The sequence below is a fragment of the Pipistrellus hanaki genome (genome assembly GCF_964339955.1).
Source record: "Pipistrellus hanaki genome assembly, chromosome: 4".
Lineage (NCBI taxonomy): Eukaryota > Metazoa > Chordata > Mammalia > Chiroptera > Vespertilionidae > Pipistrellus > Pipistrellus hanaki.
Window position 1 is genome coordinate 72,697,443 of NC_140506.1, and position 17,353 is coordinate 72,714,795.

General features: G+C 42.8%; 1 protein-coding gene across 3 annotated transcripts; it reads left to right on the forward strand.

The window, feature by feature from the left end:
• The first annotated feature begins 167 nt into the window (after nucleotides 1-167).
• Nucleotides 168-15,977, forward strand: LOC311621494 (C-C motif chemokine 26-like). Of its 3 annotated transcripts, XR_014794833.1 has the most exons (5): nucleotides 168-679; nucleotides 769-883; nucleotides 4,504-4,713; nucleotides 4,869-5,010; nucleotides 14,668-15,977. XR_014794833.1 is itself a non-coding variant. In XM_084881603.1 (3 exons), the coding sequence occupies exons 1-3, from the start codon at nucleotides 607-609 to the stop codon at nucleotides 4,628-4,630; spliced, it is 315 nt and encodes a 104-aa protein (XP_084737729.1). In that variant the 5' UTR covers nucleotides 168-606; the 3' UTR covers nucleotides 4,631-4,810. The 3 variants fall into 3 exon arrangements, 1 of the variants encoding a protein (XP_084737729.1); XR_014794834.1 differs by lacking the exon at nucleotides 4,869-5,010; XM_084881603.1 differs by lacking the exons at nucleotides 4,869-5,010; nucleotides 14,668-15,977 and having other exon boundaries at nucleotides 4,504-4,810.
• The last annotated feature ends 1,376 nt before the right edge of the window (nucleotides 15,978-17,353 follow it).

Consider the following 17,353-nt stretch of genomic DNA (forward strand, 5'->3'; position numbering starts at 1 on the left):
ACTATTATTTCTGGACTCCTATGTAACCTATGCACAGTCTTTCTCCAGATTGCTGAACCTCTTCTTAATGCTGGGACAAGAATAAGATGAGTAGCGAGTGGCCTTTTTTTTTTTTCTTTCTTTCCTTTTTTCTTTTTTCCTCTTCTTTTTTTAAATCTCAATTTCAGAATTTTAAAGCCTTGGGTCATATCAGGACTTAAAATAACTGAGCATAGATAATCATAAAACACGGATCTGAAAACCCCATCAACCCCTCCCTAAGACTTTTTTGGCAAAAGTCACTTCCCCTTTTGGGAATTCATTTTCTCTGGGTCAGCAACCTCTGGCTAAAGTATAGATTCCTGGTCCCTGCCCATTCACAGTCTCCATCAAGAGCCTGACTCATTTCATTTGTTTTTAGAGGAGAAAATGGTGACATAAAACTGGGTCAAGCTCTCATTTGCATGCCGGCTCCTCCCATGATATTGTCTCACTTTTCAATCTCCTCAAGGATATCAGATTACTCATTTTATCTGGAATTATCTTTAGGGACCACTGGGCCCCATAAAAGGGCACCTGGTTAGGACAGGAGGCATTGGGAGAAGGCTGTGAAGGGCTTGCAGCACCATGAAGAGCTTCCCCATAGCTCCCACTGTTCTCCTCCTTTTCATCCTGGGTGTCTGTATTGGAGCTGCCCCACGTATGTAGCTGCCCCACTCCCTTTCCGGGATGACTGGGAGTAGAAGCAAAGGGGTGTCTCCAACCTCCTTACTTTCGCTGCTTTTTTAGGTGGCAGTGATGTGGCCAAAATCTGCTGCTTACAATTCAGCCAAAGGACCCTTCCCTGGAACTTGGTGCAAAGCTATGAATTCACTAGGAGCAGCTGCACCCAGAAGGCTGTGATGTGAGTATTTCTCCTCTGGGCGTTAGGGTCCCTGACAGCCGTGTAATTGGGTGGGTGCAAGGCAGGCCCCTGCAGTGCCAGGATAGGAACCTGGGAACTTGGATTGTTATCCTTCCTCTGCCACTAACAAGTGTGACTCTGAGCATTGGTTTCCTAACTTCCACATCCTGTGCCAGGCATGTACCAGGCACTGTGCTAAGTGCTGAGTATTAAAGAGCAAACAAGACAGCCCTCATAGACTTTACATCCAGCATAAGAAAGGGGGGATTAAGAGACACTTTCACAAAATAGATGATCTCAATTGTGATAGGTGCTTGAAGGGGACAGCAGGAAGGACAGCAGGAGAGGGAGGCAAAACTTGATCTCTAACCTCTTAGGCTGGGCCTGAGAGTTAAATTGATAGACAGATGAATAGGAGAAAAGTGTGCAGATTTCACATGTACATGGAGCCCTCCAAGGAAAATGACTACCTCCCAAAAGTGGCAAAACTTAAATGCATTTATACTAAAATAAAGAGAGGCAATTGTGGAAAAATAACCAAAATGTATGGGTAGGCCGTAAAGGATAATAAAGAGTTATCTTAACAAGCTCTGTTTCTACAGAATTCTCTTGGCCTTGACTCCCTATTTCTGGTAACAAAAATGTTTATTTCCTCCTGGTACAGGGAAGACATTTTTTACAGAGGGGTTTTATCTCCTGCTTCCAGGAAGAAAGGAGGATGTCAGAGAGCCCTTCTTGGAAGGCAGCTACGCTAACCACTATACCAGTGCTTCCCAACCTTCTCTCATGATGAGAATCACCTGGTGGAGTTGTTAAAACACAGATTCCTGAATCCCAACTAAGAAGTGCTAAACTAGAATTTTTGGGAACATATAGGTAAAATTGTATACTTAACTAGTGCTCTAACACAGATTTTATATACAGAGCACTAAGTTAGGTATGCAATTTTACCTATATGTTCTCAAAAATTCTAGTTTAGCACTTCTTAGTTGGGATTCAGGAATCTGTGTTTTAACAACTCCACCAGGTGATTCTCATCATGAGAGAAGGTTGGGAAACACTGCACTATACCACCAATGCCCCGGCAGAGAGCCCTTCTTGTACCAGGTTTATTTTTAAGTGCCTTTAGCTCAAAATAATCTTTATGCCAAAGTGGCATATTTGCCGCAGCCTATTCTGCCACTCTGTAGCATAGTCACAGGAGGACCTCACTCAATGTCAGGAGATCCCCCCTGAGGAAGGGACATTTACACTGAGACCCTCAGGAACAGTGGGCGTGGCCTGGGTAAAGGGGGCAGGAAGGAGCGTGGGTGTACCAGGCAGAGGGAACAGCAGGCGAGTGGAAGGAGGATGAACATGTTACTGACCAGGCAGACAGGTAAATAGGAGCCAGGTCATGCCGGGCTCATTGGTAGCGGGAGTGATGGCACACATCTCACAGGCTCCCTGGCAGGACTAAATGAGCTACTATATGCAAAGTGTTTACTGCTGTGTCTACACACAGTGAATGTTCAACTAATGTTGAGTAAGTGGCAGAATTTGGGCACATCACTGCCACATGCAGAGGTAGGGTGACCACCCAAGTTACCAAGATTCAACAAAAACTTCTTGAAGTGTAAATACACAGGGAGCAGCAGGTCACTGCTCCCCTGGACATGAGAGAATGGTGCAGAGGGGAAGAAGGGGCTCTGGAGGCCAACCTGAATGCCAGCATTTTGAGACAGTTAAAGAGGGCAAAGAGACACTCAAGAGCCTAGATATGGACGGGGGGCTCTGTGCGGCTCAGGATGCCCTGGGCCCCTCATTTGTGTCTTAATTGGCTTTCTGGTGCTTTAGAGCAACACTTAACCAGCAGCTGGCAAAGAGCCCTGAGCTGGACTCAAAGCAATGGCTCTGCCACTTACAAGTTGTGTGACCTTGGGCAAGTCAGGTTTCCTGTAAAAGGAAGGGGAGAGGTTCCTATCAGTTATCTATGGCTGCATAACAAATGACCCCAAAACTTAGGAACTTAATGCAACAGCAACCAGTTTCTCATCTCATGGTTTTTGTGGGTCCAAAATTCCAGAGGGCTTGGCTGGGTGTTTGTGGTCTGATGGTGCTGGAGCTGGAACAGCGGGGGCTCGTGGCATCTCTCTCCTCAGGGCCTCTCTGTGTGGTCTCTTTGTTGGGCCAGTTCAGGCTCCCTCACAGTACGGTGATCGGGGGGTAGTATAAAAAAACCATGCAAGGTGGCTCAAGGCTCCAGCACGGGTGACCCAGTAAACCAGGCAGAAGCTCCAGCATCTCTTCTGACTTAACCTACGAAGCCACTCAGGGTCACCTCTGGTGTGTTAATTATACTTTGCTGATTGACGAGCCACTAAGGCTGGCCTAAATTCAAGCGGTGAGAACATAGACCTCCATCTCTCGATAGGAGCAATGGCATGCTCTCAGATGTCCAGAAAGCTCTTCCTCTCTCTTCTTTTCCATTCTCTTGGCTTTTCTCCCCTGTGTGTCCTGGGGCCCTCCTGAGAGCCCTGGAAACACTGCTGGGCGCTGCAAGGTGCTCCAGGCTAGAGCGACCCGATCTGTGCTCTCCTTGTGTCTGACTCTCAGGGTGCATGAGGCTGGAGGAGATTCAGGGACATTAACCACAACCCCCTTCTTAGTGAGATCCCAGTGGAAATCAGGAATCATATATAAGGAATGCAGGAATCAGGGCAAACAACCCATGATAATGTGGTTATGAATTAAGTGGCATAATGTGTATAAGGTTTCTTTTTGGGGGATGATGCAAATGTTCTAAAATTGATAGTGGTGATGGTTGTTCCATTTATGGATATACTAAAGACCATTGAGTGAAAATTATATACTTTAAACTAGAGGCCCGGTTCATGAATTTGTGCAATGGGGTCCCTCAGCCTGGCTGTGGGATTGGGCCGAAACTGGCTCTCTGACATCCCCCGGGGGGGCCCAGATTGTGAGAGGGCACAGGCCAGGCCAAGGGACCCCACCAGTGCACAATCGGGGCCAGGGAGGGGCGTGGGAGGTTGGCCAGCCGGGGAGGGACTGTGGGGGGCTCCAGGGTGTGTCTGGCCTATCTTGCTCAGTCCCGATTGTCTGGACCCCAGCAGCAAGCTAACATACCAGTTGGGAGCATCTGCCCCCTGATGGTCAGTGCACGTCATAGCAAGTGGTTGAGTGGCCTTAGCATATCATTAGTATATTACACTTTTTGTTTGTTTGTTTGTTTTTATTTGTTTTTAGTATATTACACTTTGATTGGTTGAACAGCCGGCTAATGACCAGACACTTAGCATACTAGGCTTTTATTATATAGGATGAGTTGTATGGTGTGTGAATTATATCTCAGTAAAGCTGTTCGAGTAAAACAAAAGAGTTGAGAGGCAGGGTACAAGTTACGTTCTTTGGACTAGAGTGGGTGGAAAACGTTTCCTGAGGGAGGTGGGCCTGGAAGCGTGATTTCCAGCGGAAAGTGATATATCCGACAGGAGGGAAGGCAAGGGCCAGAAAAGGGCGCGGGGGCCGTGTGACGGGGGTGTGGGAGGGCTGGAATGCGAGTCAGGTGGCTGTCCCGCCATCCCTTTCCAGTATTGACTGTCAGCATCTCTTTCCCACAGATTCACTACCAAAAAGGGCCGGAAAGTCTGTGCACAACCAAAGAAAAACTGGGTGCGAAGCTATATTTCGTTACTGAAAGCTCAACAAAATCAGACACTGCTGAATTTTCAGCCCAAGGACACCTGAACCCTCTCTCGACCCTGTTGTCCTTGGCAGTGCATGGAGAATTTATTCAAAAGAAGGCTCCGTGGGCCTGGTGGGGAGGAAAGGTATTTTCTACCAGAGTTTTCTTTGACGAAGGTTTTTTTTGTAAAGATCTGACTTGCTCATAAACATTCTTATTCAATAAACCTGAGTTGTTTTTTTTTTCAAAGAAAAGAAACTGAGTCAATATTTTTTAAAATATGTTTTTATTGATTTTTAGAAAGAGAGGAAGGGAAGGGGATAGAGAGATTGAAACATCATCAGAAACATGCTTGACTAGATCAACTGCCTCTTGCACACCCCTCACTGGGGATGGATCCTTAGTGGGCAAAACTGAGCCAACATTTACAGCTGACTTCCAGGTAGGTCCCCAACCCCTGAACTGACCCTGGTGTTGAATTCTACCTTTATGTTTTGTGTCAAATAATCATGGACAAGTATAATACCTTTTGGCAAAATGCCCATTAAATGTTTTAATGTCATTGGGACAGGTAAGTTTGTTACTTGGAAAATTTTGTGTAACCCCTTGTAGCCTGATGGTGCTGGGTAAGTGAAATGCCTCCATATTTGGTAGTATTTTCTCATAAGCTATTATTAATAACATGAGTTTATCTACCTACTAACCCTAAGGTGCCTGTATAGCTTAAAGAAAATTTTAAAACATAATTATAGATTCACAAGAAGTTTCAAAAATAGTACAGAGAATTTGGGTGTATCTTACCCAGTTTCCCCTAGGAGTTACATTTTATATAATTATAACTAGAGACCCGTTGCAGAAAGATTCCTGCAAGAATAGGGCTTCCTGTGGCTGAGAGAAGCAAAGAAGGGAGTAAAGCCTGCTAAGGTGGGCTTTTCTCCCGCCACTGCCTCCACTCTGCTTTCCCCTTTCTTTTTTTTTCTTTTTTTTTCTTTTTTAATATATTTTATTGATTTTGTACAGAGAGGAAGGGAGAGAGATAGAGAGTCAGAAACATCGATGAGAGAGAGTCATCGATCAGCTGCCTCTTGCACACCCCCTACTGGGGATATGCCCACAACCAAGGTACATGCCCTTGACCGGAATCGAACCTGGGACCTTTCAGTCCCCAAGCCGACACTCTATCCATTGAGCCAAACCGGTCCCGGCTGCTTTCCCCTTTGCCTCCCTCTTCCTTCTATGCTGTCTTCAGTCTTTGCTACGAGCCTGCATATGCAAATTAACATCCATCTTTGTTGGGTTAATTTGCATATTCACTATGATTGGCTGATGGGTGTAGTGGAGTGATGGTCAATTTGCATGTTTCTCTCTCTCTTTTTTTTTTTTTAATAAATCAATCTTTATTGTTCATATTATTACAAAGGTTCCTCATTTCTTCCCCCCTCCACCAGGTTCCCACCCCACCCTCCGCCCCCTCTCCACCCCCCATTGTCCTCATCCATAGGTGCACAGTTTATGTTCAGTCTCTTCCCACATCCACCACTCCCCCTTTCCCCGAGAACAGTCAGTCCACTCCCCTCCCATATCGCTGACTCTAATACAATCAACAGCTAATATTGTTCATCAGGTTTTTCAATCTCCTTTTTGTTGTTGTTGTTTTTTTTAATTAATAAACTTTTACACTTCTAAGAATAAATTTTAAAATCTAATAATTTTAAGCCTTGTTTTTTTTCTGCTCTGGGAATTGAGAAGCAAACTTGTTTACATGTAAACTTGCCCTTAGGCTATCAAAAGGTGTAGCCATTCAAGTGTAAATGGACACATTGTTTAAAGATAGCTGCTGGTTAGAATTGGATTAACTGTTCTGGGTGGGAAGGGCTTGTCTTCCCCTTTCTCCATTAAAATTAAAGTGTTAGCTTTAAAACCTCTTTGGCAAGAGACCTTAAACTTTCAGAACTTTAAATTTTTCAGATAGTAAATCAGTTACTTAGCATTTTCTCAAATCAATAATACCTCCACATGCCCAAGGATACACTTCACACAAAAAACATTTCCAAATAGATCAACCAACCTCTTCCAGGCCCCACACAAGGCACTCCCCGATCAACACCTCAGCGCTATACTAACTCAACACATCCAGATCTAAGCCTTCATCACTTGATTCAGCAGATCCTCAAGTTCCCCCAAAAGTTTCCAGCCATGTCTGAGAGGCAGCCTTGGGGCGGGGACAGGTGAGGAGCGAGCTGTTCCGGGCCTGGCTGCTCCGGGCCTGGCCTCTGTTGCTCTGGCCTGCTCCACAACCAGCTGCTCCAGGTCTGGCCACTGCCGCTCCCGGCCTGGCAGCTGCTGCTCTGGGCCTGGCTGCTCCCAACCTGGCTGCTCTGGGCCCAGCTGCTCCGGGCCCGGCCGCTCCGGGCCTGCATGTTTCTCTCTTATTAGTGTAGATATCAGACCCAAGAAATTGATATTGGTATAGTGTTTGTGTAGTTCTATCATTTTATCCATGTGTAGATTTGTGTAATTACTGTTACAACCAAGATACAGAAGTATTCCATCAGCACAAAGATCTCCCTAATTGTGTCCCTTTATAGTCACTCCTCACCTCATCACCATCATTAACCTCTGGTAATCACTACTCTGTTCTCCTCTATAATTGTGTCATTTCAAGAAGGTTATATAAATGGAATCCTATACTAGTAATATCTGACCTTTTATTGTATCCAAGTTGTGTGTCAATAGTTCATTGGTTTTCACTAATGAGTTGTGCAGTGCCAATTTACATTCCAACCAACAATGTATGATCTGGCTTCTGGGCATTCTTGCTAGCATTTGGTATTGTCATCATTTTTTATTTTACCTGTTGTAATAGGTGAGTAGTGATAAATCATTGTGGTCATAATTTCCACTTCCCTTTTGGCTAGTGATATGGAACTTCTTCTCATGTGCTTATTTGGTATCCATATATCCTCCTTGGTGAAATGTCTCTTGTGTTTTTGTCCATTTTCTAATTAGACTGCTTGTTTTCACTGTTGAGTTTTGATAGGAGTCCTTTATCAATATCTGGTTTGCAAATACTTTTTCCCAGTTTCTAGTTTAACCTTCCATCTTCTTAATGGGGTCCTTCACAGATCACTAGACTGAAATTTGATGAAGTCTAATTTATTTATTTTTCTCCTTTTATGAATCGTGTGTGTGTGTGTGTGTGTGTGTGTGTGTGTGTGTGTGTCAATGAGAGAGAAATATCAATCAGCTGCCTCCTGCGCATCCCCTACTGGGAATGTGCCCACAACCAAGGTACATACTCTTGACTGGAATCGAACCTCAGACCCTTCAGTTTGCAAGCCGATTCTCTATCCACTGAGCCAAACCAGTTAGGTTTGAATCATGTGTTTAGTGTCATCCCTACGAACTCTCCACCAAGCGGTAGTTCCTAAATATTTTTTCTATGTTTTTCCTAAAAGTTTTATAGTTTTCCATTCACATTTAAATCTATTGTGCATTTTGGGTTAATTTAAATATATATATTGTCGATTTCTTACAGAGAGGAATAGAGAGTTAGAAACATCGATGCTCTATCGACTGAGCCAAACCTCTCAGGGATTAGGTATGAGGTTTAAGTCAATTATGGTTGGTTGGTTTATTCGCCTATGGATAATCAATTGCACCAGCACTATTTATTAAAATGACTATTCTTTCTTCATTGAATAATTTTTGCACTTATGTCCTTGTGTGGGGCTATTTCTATCCCATTTGCTCCATAATATAATCAATTTTAAAATTTTATTTTTCTTGAAAAATAATTGCCACACCATAAAATTAAACATTTAAAAATGTACAATTCAGCCGAAACCGGTTTGGCTCAGTGGATAGAGCGTCAGCTTGGGGACTGAAGGGTCCTGGGTTCGATTCTGGTCAAGGGCATGTACCTTGATTGCGGGCATATCCCCAGGAGGGGGTGTGCAAGAGGCAGCTGATTGATGACTCTCTCTCTCATCGATGTTTCTAACTCTCTATCTCTCTCCCTTCCTCTCTGTACAAAATCAATAAAATAATTAAAACAAACAAACAAATAAATAAATAAAAATGTACAATTCAGTGACTTTTTGTATCTTCACAAGGTTGTGCAACCATCATCACTATTAATATTCCAGAATATATTCACATACACCCCCTCCCCCCAAAAGAAACCACTTATCCCTTAGGATTCACTCACTATTCTCTCCTCCCTTCAACCTTGGAAAATACTAATCAACTTCTGTCTCTATGAATTTTTCCTGTTCTGGACATTTCATATAAATGGTTTTATATAATATCAATATGTGGCTTTTGCATCTGGCTTCTTTCACTTGGCATAATATTTGCAAAGTTCATGTTGTAGCACATAACAGTTCTTCATTCATTCATTTTTATGGCTAAATAATACTAACTTTTGCTTATTCATTTGTTGAAGGACATTTGGTTCTTCTATTTTTTGTCTATTATGAATAATGCTGTATATTGGTGTACAAGTTTTTGTATGAACATATGTTTTCATTGTCTTTTTTTTTAATATATATTTTATTGAGTTTTTGGCTGTTTGGCTGTTTTCATTGTCTTGAGTATGTTAGAAATGCTCTCAACAATGTCGCAGACAAATACTCGAAACTGGATTGGCAAGGCAAATTTACTTCTGTGAAGAAGGGTGCTCCTGCCAGCTGGAAACCATGGGCAAAAGCACACCAGACAGGAAGTCCAGTCGGGTTTTATTTCCTGACTCAGGGTCTGTCCTGATTGGTCAGGGTTCAGAGCTCGGATTCCCATTATTGTGCAGTTGGCTAATTCAGAGGAAGGGGAAGGTAAGGCAGAACCTAAGATGGTGCCCCCTGGAGCCTGAAGTTCATACCAAGATCTCAGAACCTAAGATGGTGGCCTCCTGAAAGAATCTGAAGGTCATATCAAAATGGTGGGACCTAAGATGGCAATGAGCTCCTTTCTTTGACAGAAAAGATTGCTGTTCCACTCTTACAAGTACATATATATGGGCAAAATTGTTGGGTGTGTGGTAATTCTATGTTCAACTTTTTGAGAAACTCCCCCAAACTGTTTTCCACAACAGCTGTATCACTACATTTCTACCAACACTGTATGAGAATTCCAGTTTCTCCATATCCCTGTCACATTATTGTCTGTCTTTTTTTTTTATGATGGTCATTGTACCCTGTTTCCCAAAAAATAAGACAGTGTCTTATATTAATTTTTGCTCCCAAAGATGCCCTAGGTCTTATTTTCAGGAGATGTCTTATTTTTCCATGAAGAAGAATAAGGTACACATTTATTGTTAAATGAGAATAAAGGAAATTTATTACCTGTATACGGTACGGTAGTACGGTAGTTGTCAACACAAACCAGACAAACTGAATCCTACAGTATCAAGAATTTACTCATTTATTCAATGACAATCATGTCATCATCTTCTGGAACATCATCATAACAATCCAATTCCTGAATTCCTGATGAATTTCTTGTGACTCCATTTCTTTCAGAATCAGTGGACCAAATCTCTCATGTTTAGTCTAGGAGGGCCTTATTTTGGGGGGGATCCCTTATATTTCACTCAGAAGGAAACCTGTAAGTAGGTCTTATTTTCGGAGGATGTCTTATTTTTGGGGAAACATGGTAGTAAGAGGTGAAGTGGCATCTCACTGTACTTTTGTGTTTTTTTTAATATATTTTTTTATTGATTTTTTACAGAGAGGAGGGGAGAGGGACAGAGAACTAGAAATGTCGATGAGAGAGAAACACCGACCAGCTGCCTCTTGAACACCCCCTACCGGGGATGTGCCCACAACCAATGTACATGCCCTTGACCGGAATCGAACCTGGGACCTTTCAGTCCACAAACCAACGCTCTACCACTCAGCCAAGCCGGTTTCGGCATGTACTTTGGATTTGTATGTCCCTTATTCTATCTAATAAAGAGGGAATATGCTAATTGACTCTTATGAGTGGCAAAGATGGCGGTACCCATAGCCAATAAGGTGGAAATATGCTAATTGACCACCCCACCCTCAAAGATGGCAGTGTCCACAGCCAGTAAGGATGGAATATGCTAATTGACTGTCACGTCCTCAAAGATGGTGGCACCCACAGCCACAAGATGGCTGGCAGGGGAGGGCATTTGAGGGGGGACCAGGCCTACAGGGGAGGGTAGTCAGGGGCTACTGGGCTGGCAGGGGAGGACAGTTGGGGGTAATTGGGCCAGCAGGGAAGCAGTTAGGCATTGATCAGGCTGGCAGGGGAGTGGTTAGGGGGCAATCAGGCAGGCAGGCAGGTGAGCAGTTGGGAGCAATAGTCCCAGATTGTGAGAGGGATATCCGACTGCCGGTTTAGGCCCGATCCCGCAGAGATCAGGCCTAAACCAGCAGTTGGACATCCCCCAAGGAGTCCCAGATTGGAGAAGGTGCAGGCTTGGCTGCATCCCCCCCCCCCTGCCAGTGAATGAATTTTATGCACCGGGCCTCTAGTGACTAATAATATTGAGCATCTTTTCATGTACTTACAGTTCTTCTTTGGAGAACTGTCTACTCAAATTTTTTTTACCTTTGTCTTTTCATTGTTGAGCTCTAAGAGGTCTTTATATATTCTGGATACTAGGCCCTTATTAAATATATTACTTACAAATATTTTCTCCCATCCTGTGGGTTGTCTTTTTACTTTCCTGATAGTACCCATTTAATGAACAAATTTGTTAATTTTTATGAAGTCCAATTTATCTATTTTTTTCCTTTGGTTGCTTGTGCTTTTAGTATCATTGTTATGTCTAATCAAATAAGTGAATCCACACCCCCACCCCTGGGAACTGACCTCTAGACCACTTCACAACTGACATTCCTTTTTGCTTAGGCTGTATTCCACTTGCTAAACCACATTCCACTTGCTAAGACCAATATTTTTCCCCTCAGGACCTGCCCAAGAATTCTCCACCCAGAAAAAGCCCACTTAGAGTTCTTTAAATTTCTGACTCCCTGTCCCTGGGAGCTGATGACATATGGGGCTCAGCCCATCTGGTTTTCCAGATGACCTAATAAATTCATAATTCTTTACCTCTTTTGGCCTTGTGCATTTCACCTTCAGTGACCCTAACAGTCATATCCAAGAAACCACTTCCTAATCCAAGACCTGAAGATTTACACTTATGCCGTATTTTCCGGCGTATAAGACGACCCCCTAATTTTACAGTTAAAACATAGGTTTAGGCCTATATTCGCTGTATAAGACTACCCCCCACTTCCGAGGCAACACCAGTTCTTTTTTTTAATAGACTGCCTCTCTGACTCTGGCCAATCTGAGCATGCTTTTTCCTAGAACACAGTGTAGCTTTGGGTACAGAACATGTATAATTTGCATGCATAAAAAGCCTGCTTGGATTGGCTGAGTTAGAGAGGCAGTCTGAGTAGCCTTGCAGTGATTGGTGCGGGATCGAGTTGGAAAATTCATTTAGTGGCATATCGAGACGTTTTTCTGGATATACTTGGCATATAAAATGACCCCCGATTTTTGGTTGACTTTTTTTTCGTTTCAAAAGTTGTCTTATACGCCAGAAAACACGGTAGTTTACTCTAAGAGGTCTATAGTTTTAGTTTTACATTTAGGCATTTGATTTCTTTTAAGTTACTGGTAGTATTTGTATACTAGAGGCCCAGTGCAAGAATCCATGCACCTGGCTTGTTTCAGTCCGATCCCCGCAGGCCAGGCATCTAGTATGCATATAAGATCTTTGGTTAATCTCTTCCTGCCCTTTCCCCTCTCCTCTTCACTTTGAGATTCATCAGTCTGTTTCCATGCCTGTGTGTTGAGCGTCTGTCCCCTGGTGGTCATTGCATGTCATAGCTATAGGACAGTTGATTGGTCAGCTGGTCACTTAGATTTTATTTGTATACTAGAGGCCTGATGCACAAAGATTTGTGCAAGAATAGGCCTTCCTGGCCGAAACCAGTTTGGCTCGGTGGATAGAGCGTCGGCCTGTGGACTAAAGGGTCCCAGGTTCAATTCTGGTCAAGGGCATGTACCTTGGTTGCGGGCACATCCCCAATAGGGGGTGTGCAAAAAGCAGCTGATCAATGATTCTCTTTCATCGATGTTTCTAACTTTCTTTTTTTTTTTTTTTTTTTTAATATATTTTATTGATTTTTTACAGAGAGGAAGGGAGAGAGATAGAGAGCTAGAAACGTCGATGAGAAAAAAACACCAACCAGTTGCCTCTTGCACACCCCCTACCGGGGATGTGCCCACAACCAAGGTACATGCCCTTGACCGGAATCGAACCCAGGATCTTTCAGTCCGCAGACCGACGCTCTACCACTGAGCCAAACCGGTTTTGGCGATGTTTCTAACATTCTATCCCTCTCTCTTACTCTCTGTAAAAAATCAATAAAATATATTAAAAAAAAAAAAAAAAAAAAAGAAAGAAAGAAAAAGAAAAGAAAGAAAGAAAAGAATAGGCCTTCCTTCCCCTGGCTGCTGGCACAAGCTTTCCTCTGGCACCCAGGACCCAGGCCTTCGCTCCAGCCCTGCTGCCCTCCACCTTCGCTCCGGCCCTGCTGCCCTCCTATGGCTCCCTCCACCCCCTGTACCACCCCCCTCATAGCAGGAATCCTACCCCACCCCGGCCACTCTGTGCCTGTGTGCGTGTGTAAGCTGAACACCTGCATCATTGCCATGGCGACGATGTAAGCATCCCATCCTGGCTGTCGCCATCTTTGTCACATCAATTTGCATATTGGCTGTGGGTGCTGCCATCTTTGTCACACAGTGATGGTCAATTTGCATATTCCGTCTTTATTAGTTAGGATGTTGTGAAGTGGGTGCAATGGATTTTGTATGTTGATATTGTTTTCTGAGACCTTGTTTAACTCATTGCTTAGTTCTAGGAATTCTTTGGTAGATTCCTTGAAATTTTATAAGCACATAATTGTGTCAACTACTTATAGGGGCAGTTTTATTTCTTATTTTTTTATTTTATTCTTTTTATTTTCTTTTTCCCCCCTTCTTGTACTGGCTAGGGTTTCAAGTATTATGCTGAATAACTGTTGAGTGTGGACATCCTTGCTTTGTTTCTCATCTCAGGGAGAAAGCAGCCTTTCATTAGTAAGTATAATATGATGTTAGTTGTAGTTTTGGTGTTTTTAACTTTGAAAAAAATGAGTTGAGGAAATTCCCTTTATTCCTATTTTAGAGAGTTCTTATCATGAATGGGTGTTAATTTTGTCAAAAGCTTTTATGCATCAATTTAATTACATAATTTTTCTCTTTACATATTGCTGAATTCAATTTGCAAGATTTTGTTAAGGATTTCTGTGTCTCTATTCATGGGAGATATTGGTCTGTAGTTCTTCAGTTCTCTCTACTTACTGTCTTTCGTATCAGTAATTCTAAATAAAATTAATTAATTGGGAAGTGCTCCCTCAATTTCTACTTTTTGTAAGTGATTGTATAGAACTGGTATTAATTCCTTTTCATTTTTTATTATATTTTTTGTACACTCCAGTGACCAGACATTACATAACTTAATATGTGATCATCCCAATAAATCCCACACCCACCCAGAACTATGCCTTGTTATTAGAACACTAGAGGCCCGGTGCACAAATCTGTTTGCCTCATCACCCCTAACCACTTGCTTGTCTGCCTCATTGCCCCTAACTACTCACCTGTCTGTCTAATCACCCCTAATGGCTCACCTGCCTGCCTGATCACCCCTAACCGCTTCTGCTTTGGCCCCTGTCACTGTGGCTTCATCTAGAATGACATCCGAAAGTTCGTTCTGCTGTCTGGCCTAATTAGCATATTATGCTTTTATTATTATAGATTATTATAGATTATTGACTATATTCCTACACTGTACTTTACATCCCTGTGACTATTCTGTAACAACTAATTTGTATTTCTTAATCCTTTCACCTTTCCTTCCCATCTGGCAACAAACAAAAAGTTCTCTATATCTATGAGTCTGTTTCTGTTTGTAGATTCAATTGTTAATAGATATGTATTTATTGCCATTTTATTGTTCATATTTTTATCTTCTCCTCTTCCTCTTCCTCCTCCTCCTCCTCCTCTTCTTCAGAAATCAGGCTAGACCGCCGGGCTGCTGCGGGAGTTAAGCCAGACCAGCACCACGGACAGCTGGGACCTGCGCCTGACTGGTGCCATGGTGGCCGAGACTCGTGCCTGACTTCTGCTCCAAGACCCCCTGCCCCCATGCCTGTGTTTGCTTCAGGGCCGCTGTGCCGGCTCGGGCAGGCCCCCATCTCTGTCTCCGTCTCCACTCTGGGCCTCACCTGCGCATGCAACCTCCTCCTGTCCGGTCATCCCTCGGATGATTAGTGCTTTGAGCATGTTTTCATATGCCTCTTGGCCTTCCTTCTGTCTTCTTTTGAAAAGTATCTATTTAGGTCTGTTGCCTATTTTTTGATTGGGTTGTTTATCTTCCTTTTGTTAAGTTGTATGAGTTCCCTGTAAATGTTGGAGATTAAACCCTTATTGGTGATAACATTGGCAAATATGTTCTCCCATTCAGTGGGCCTTCTTGGTTTTTTTTTTGTTTTTTTTTTAAGCATTTTAAAAAATTCTCACCCAAGGATATATTTTTATTGATTTTTAGGGAGAGAGGAAAGAGGAGAGGAAGAGAGAAAAGCATTGATGTGGGAGGGAAACGTTGATCTGTTGTCTCCCATTTGCACCCTGACCTGGAATTAAACCTGCAACCTGTGCATGTTCCCTGATGAGGAATTGAACCCACCACCTTTTTGGTGTACAGGATGATATTTCAGTCAGCTGAGCTACCCAGCCAACAAAACTCCAATCCTATCTAATAAAAGAGTAATATACAAATTGACGATCCCTCCAACACACAAGATGGCTGCTCCCATGTGGTCAAATATGGCTTCCCCCATGTGGACACAAGATCGCCACCACAAGATGGCCAGCAGGGGAGGGCAGTTAGGGGTGACCAGGTTGGCAGAGGAGGGAAGTTGGGGGCAACCAGGAATGTTTTAAGGAATGCAGCTGCAAGGAAGGGCAGTTGGAGGGGTCCCAGGTCTGCAGGGAAAGAAGTTGGAGGGGGACGAGGCCAGCAGGTGAGGGCAGTTAGGGGTGATCAGGCCAGCAGGGGAGGGAAGTTAGGGGCGATCAGGCTGTCAGGGGAGCAGTTAGGCACTAATAAAGCTGTCAGGGGAGTGGTTAGGGGGTGATCAGGCTGGCAGGCATAAGTGGTTAGGGGCAATCAGGAAGGCAGGCAGGTGAGCAGTTGGGAGTCAGCAGTCCTGGATTGTGAGAGGGATATCCAACTGCTGGTTTAGGCTCATTCCTACCGGGATAGGGCTAAACGGTCGGTCGGACATCCCTCGAGAGGTCCCAGATTGGAGAGGGTGCAGTCTGGGCTGAGGGACACCCCCTCGATGCACAAATTTTGTGCACCATGCCTCTAGTGTTTTAATAATTCTTAAATAATTTGTAAATTAATATAGTTAGAAACATAATTATATCCGAAAGGCAGCTGCATTCCTTAAAACATGCATTCTATAAAACATGCTAACATTAAAATTGAACTGAACATAATATAACTTTTTCCTCATGATTCAGAAGTCACTCCAGGTTATTGTGAGGATTATTATAGAACACACAGAACAGTTAATGGAAAATTCCAGGCAATAAACATCTAATAATGGAATTTGTTTACATAACTTTTTAATAAAGAAATAGCTCAGTTATACCATTTTTAATAATTGCTAAGTATAATAATATTATTTTGGGGGGGGGAGGGGTTTGGAGACAATGTTTAGAATAAATAACCTGAAAGCTATTTAACTTCTGTGACTTTTTATTTTTTTTATTTTGTTTTTTTAAAATATATTTTATTGATTTTTTTACAGAGAGGAAGGGAGAGAGATAGAGAGTTAGAAACATCAATGAGAGAGAAACATTGATCAGCTGCCTCCTGCACACTCCCCACCGGGAATGTGCCCGCAACTAAGGTACACGCCCTTGACCTGAATCGAACCTGAGACCCTTCAGTCCGCAGGCTGATGTTCTATCCATTGAACCAAATCGGTCTTGGCCTTCTTTGACTTTTTAAATTAATAGTTCCTCTGTAGAAACATTCACATGCAAAGTTTGACCTCATGTGGAAGCTATTCGAACAAACCAATTTAGGGTACGCAGAATGAGTCAGGATTTGTGTTACAGCAGTGGTTCTCAGACGCAGTCCCCAGAGCAGCATGAACGAGAGCTGTAACGTGACAGAAATGGAAGTTCTCAGGACCCGTCCACACCTACTCAATTAGAGACTCTGGGCGTAGGGCCCAGTGATCTGTTTTCACAAGCCCTCTAGGTATTTCTCTAGTTCCTCTTTAAACGTTTGGTAAATTTAGTGAAAACATCGGGGAATTTTAAATTACAAATTAAATTTCTTACTAGTTTTAAAGCTATTCAAATTACTTTTTTTTTTTTTAATAAAAAATGGGCGAGTTGTGATAATTTGTGTTTTTTTAGAGACTTGGCCTTTTCTATGAGTTGAACTCATGGTGGAGATGGGCTTTATTATTCTTTAGAAGTCCATGGTGTCTATCGTGTTTCCTCTGCTTCATTCCTGATTTTTGTAGTTTGTATCTTCTTTTTCTCTTTGTCATTCTTGCTAAAGGTTTGTCAATTGTATGGATCTTTTCAAAGAATCAGCTTTTAGTTTCATGATTTTCTCTATTGTTTTTGTGTTTTCCCAAGTTTCGCTGATTTCTGATCCCTATAATTACTTC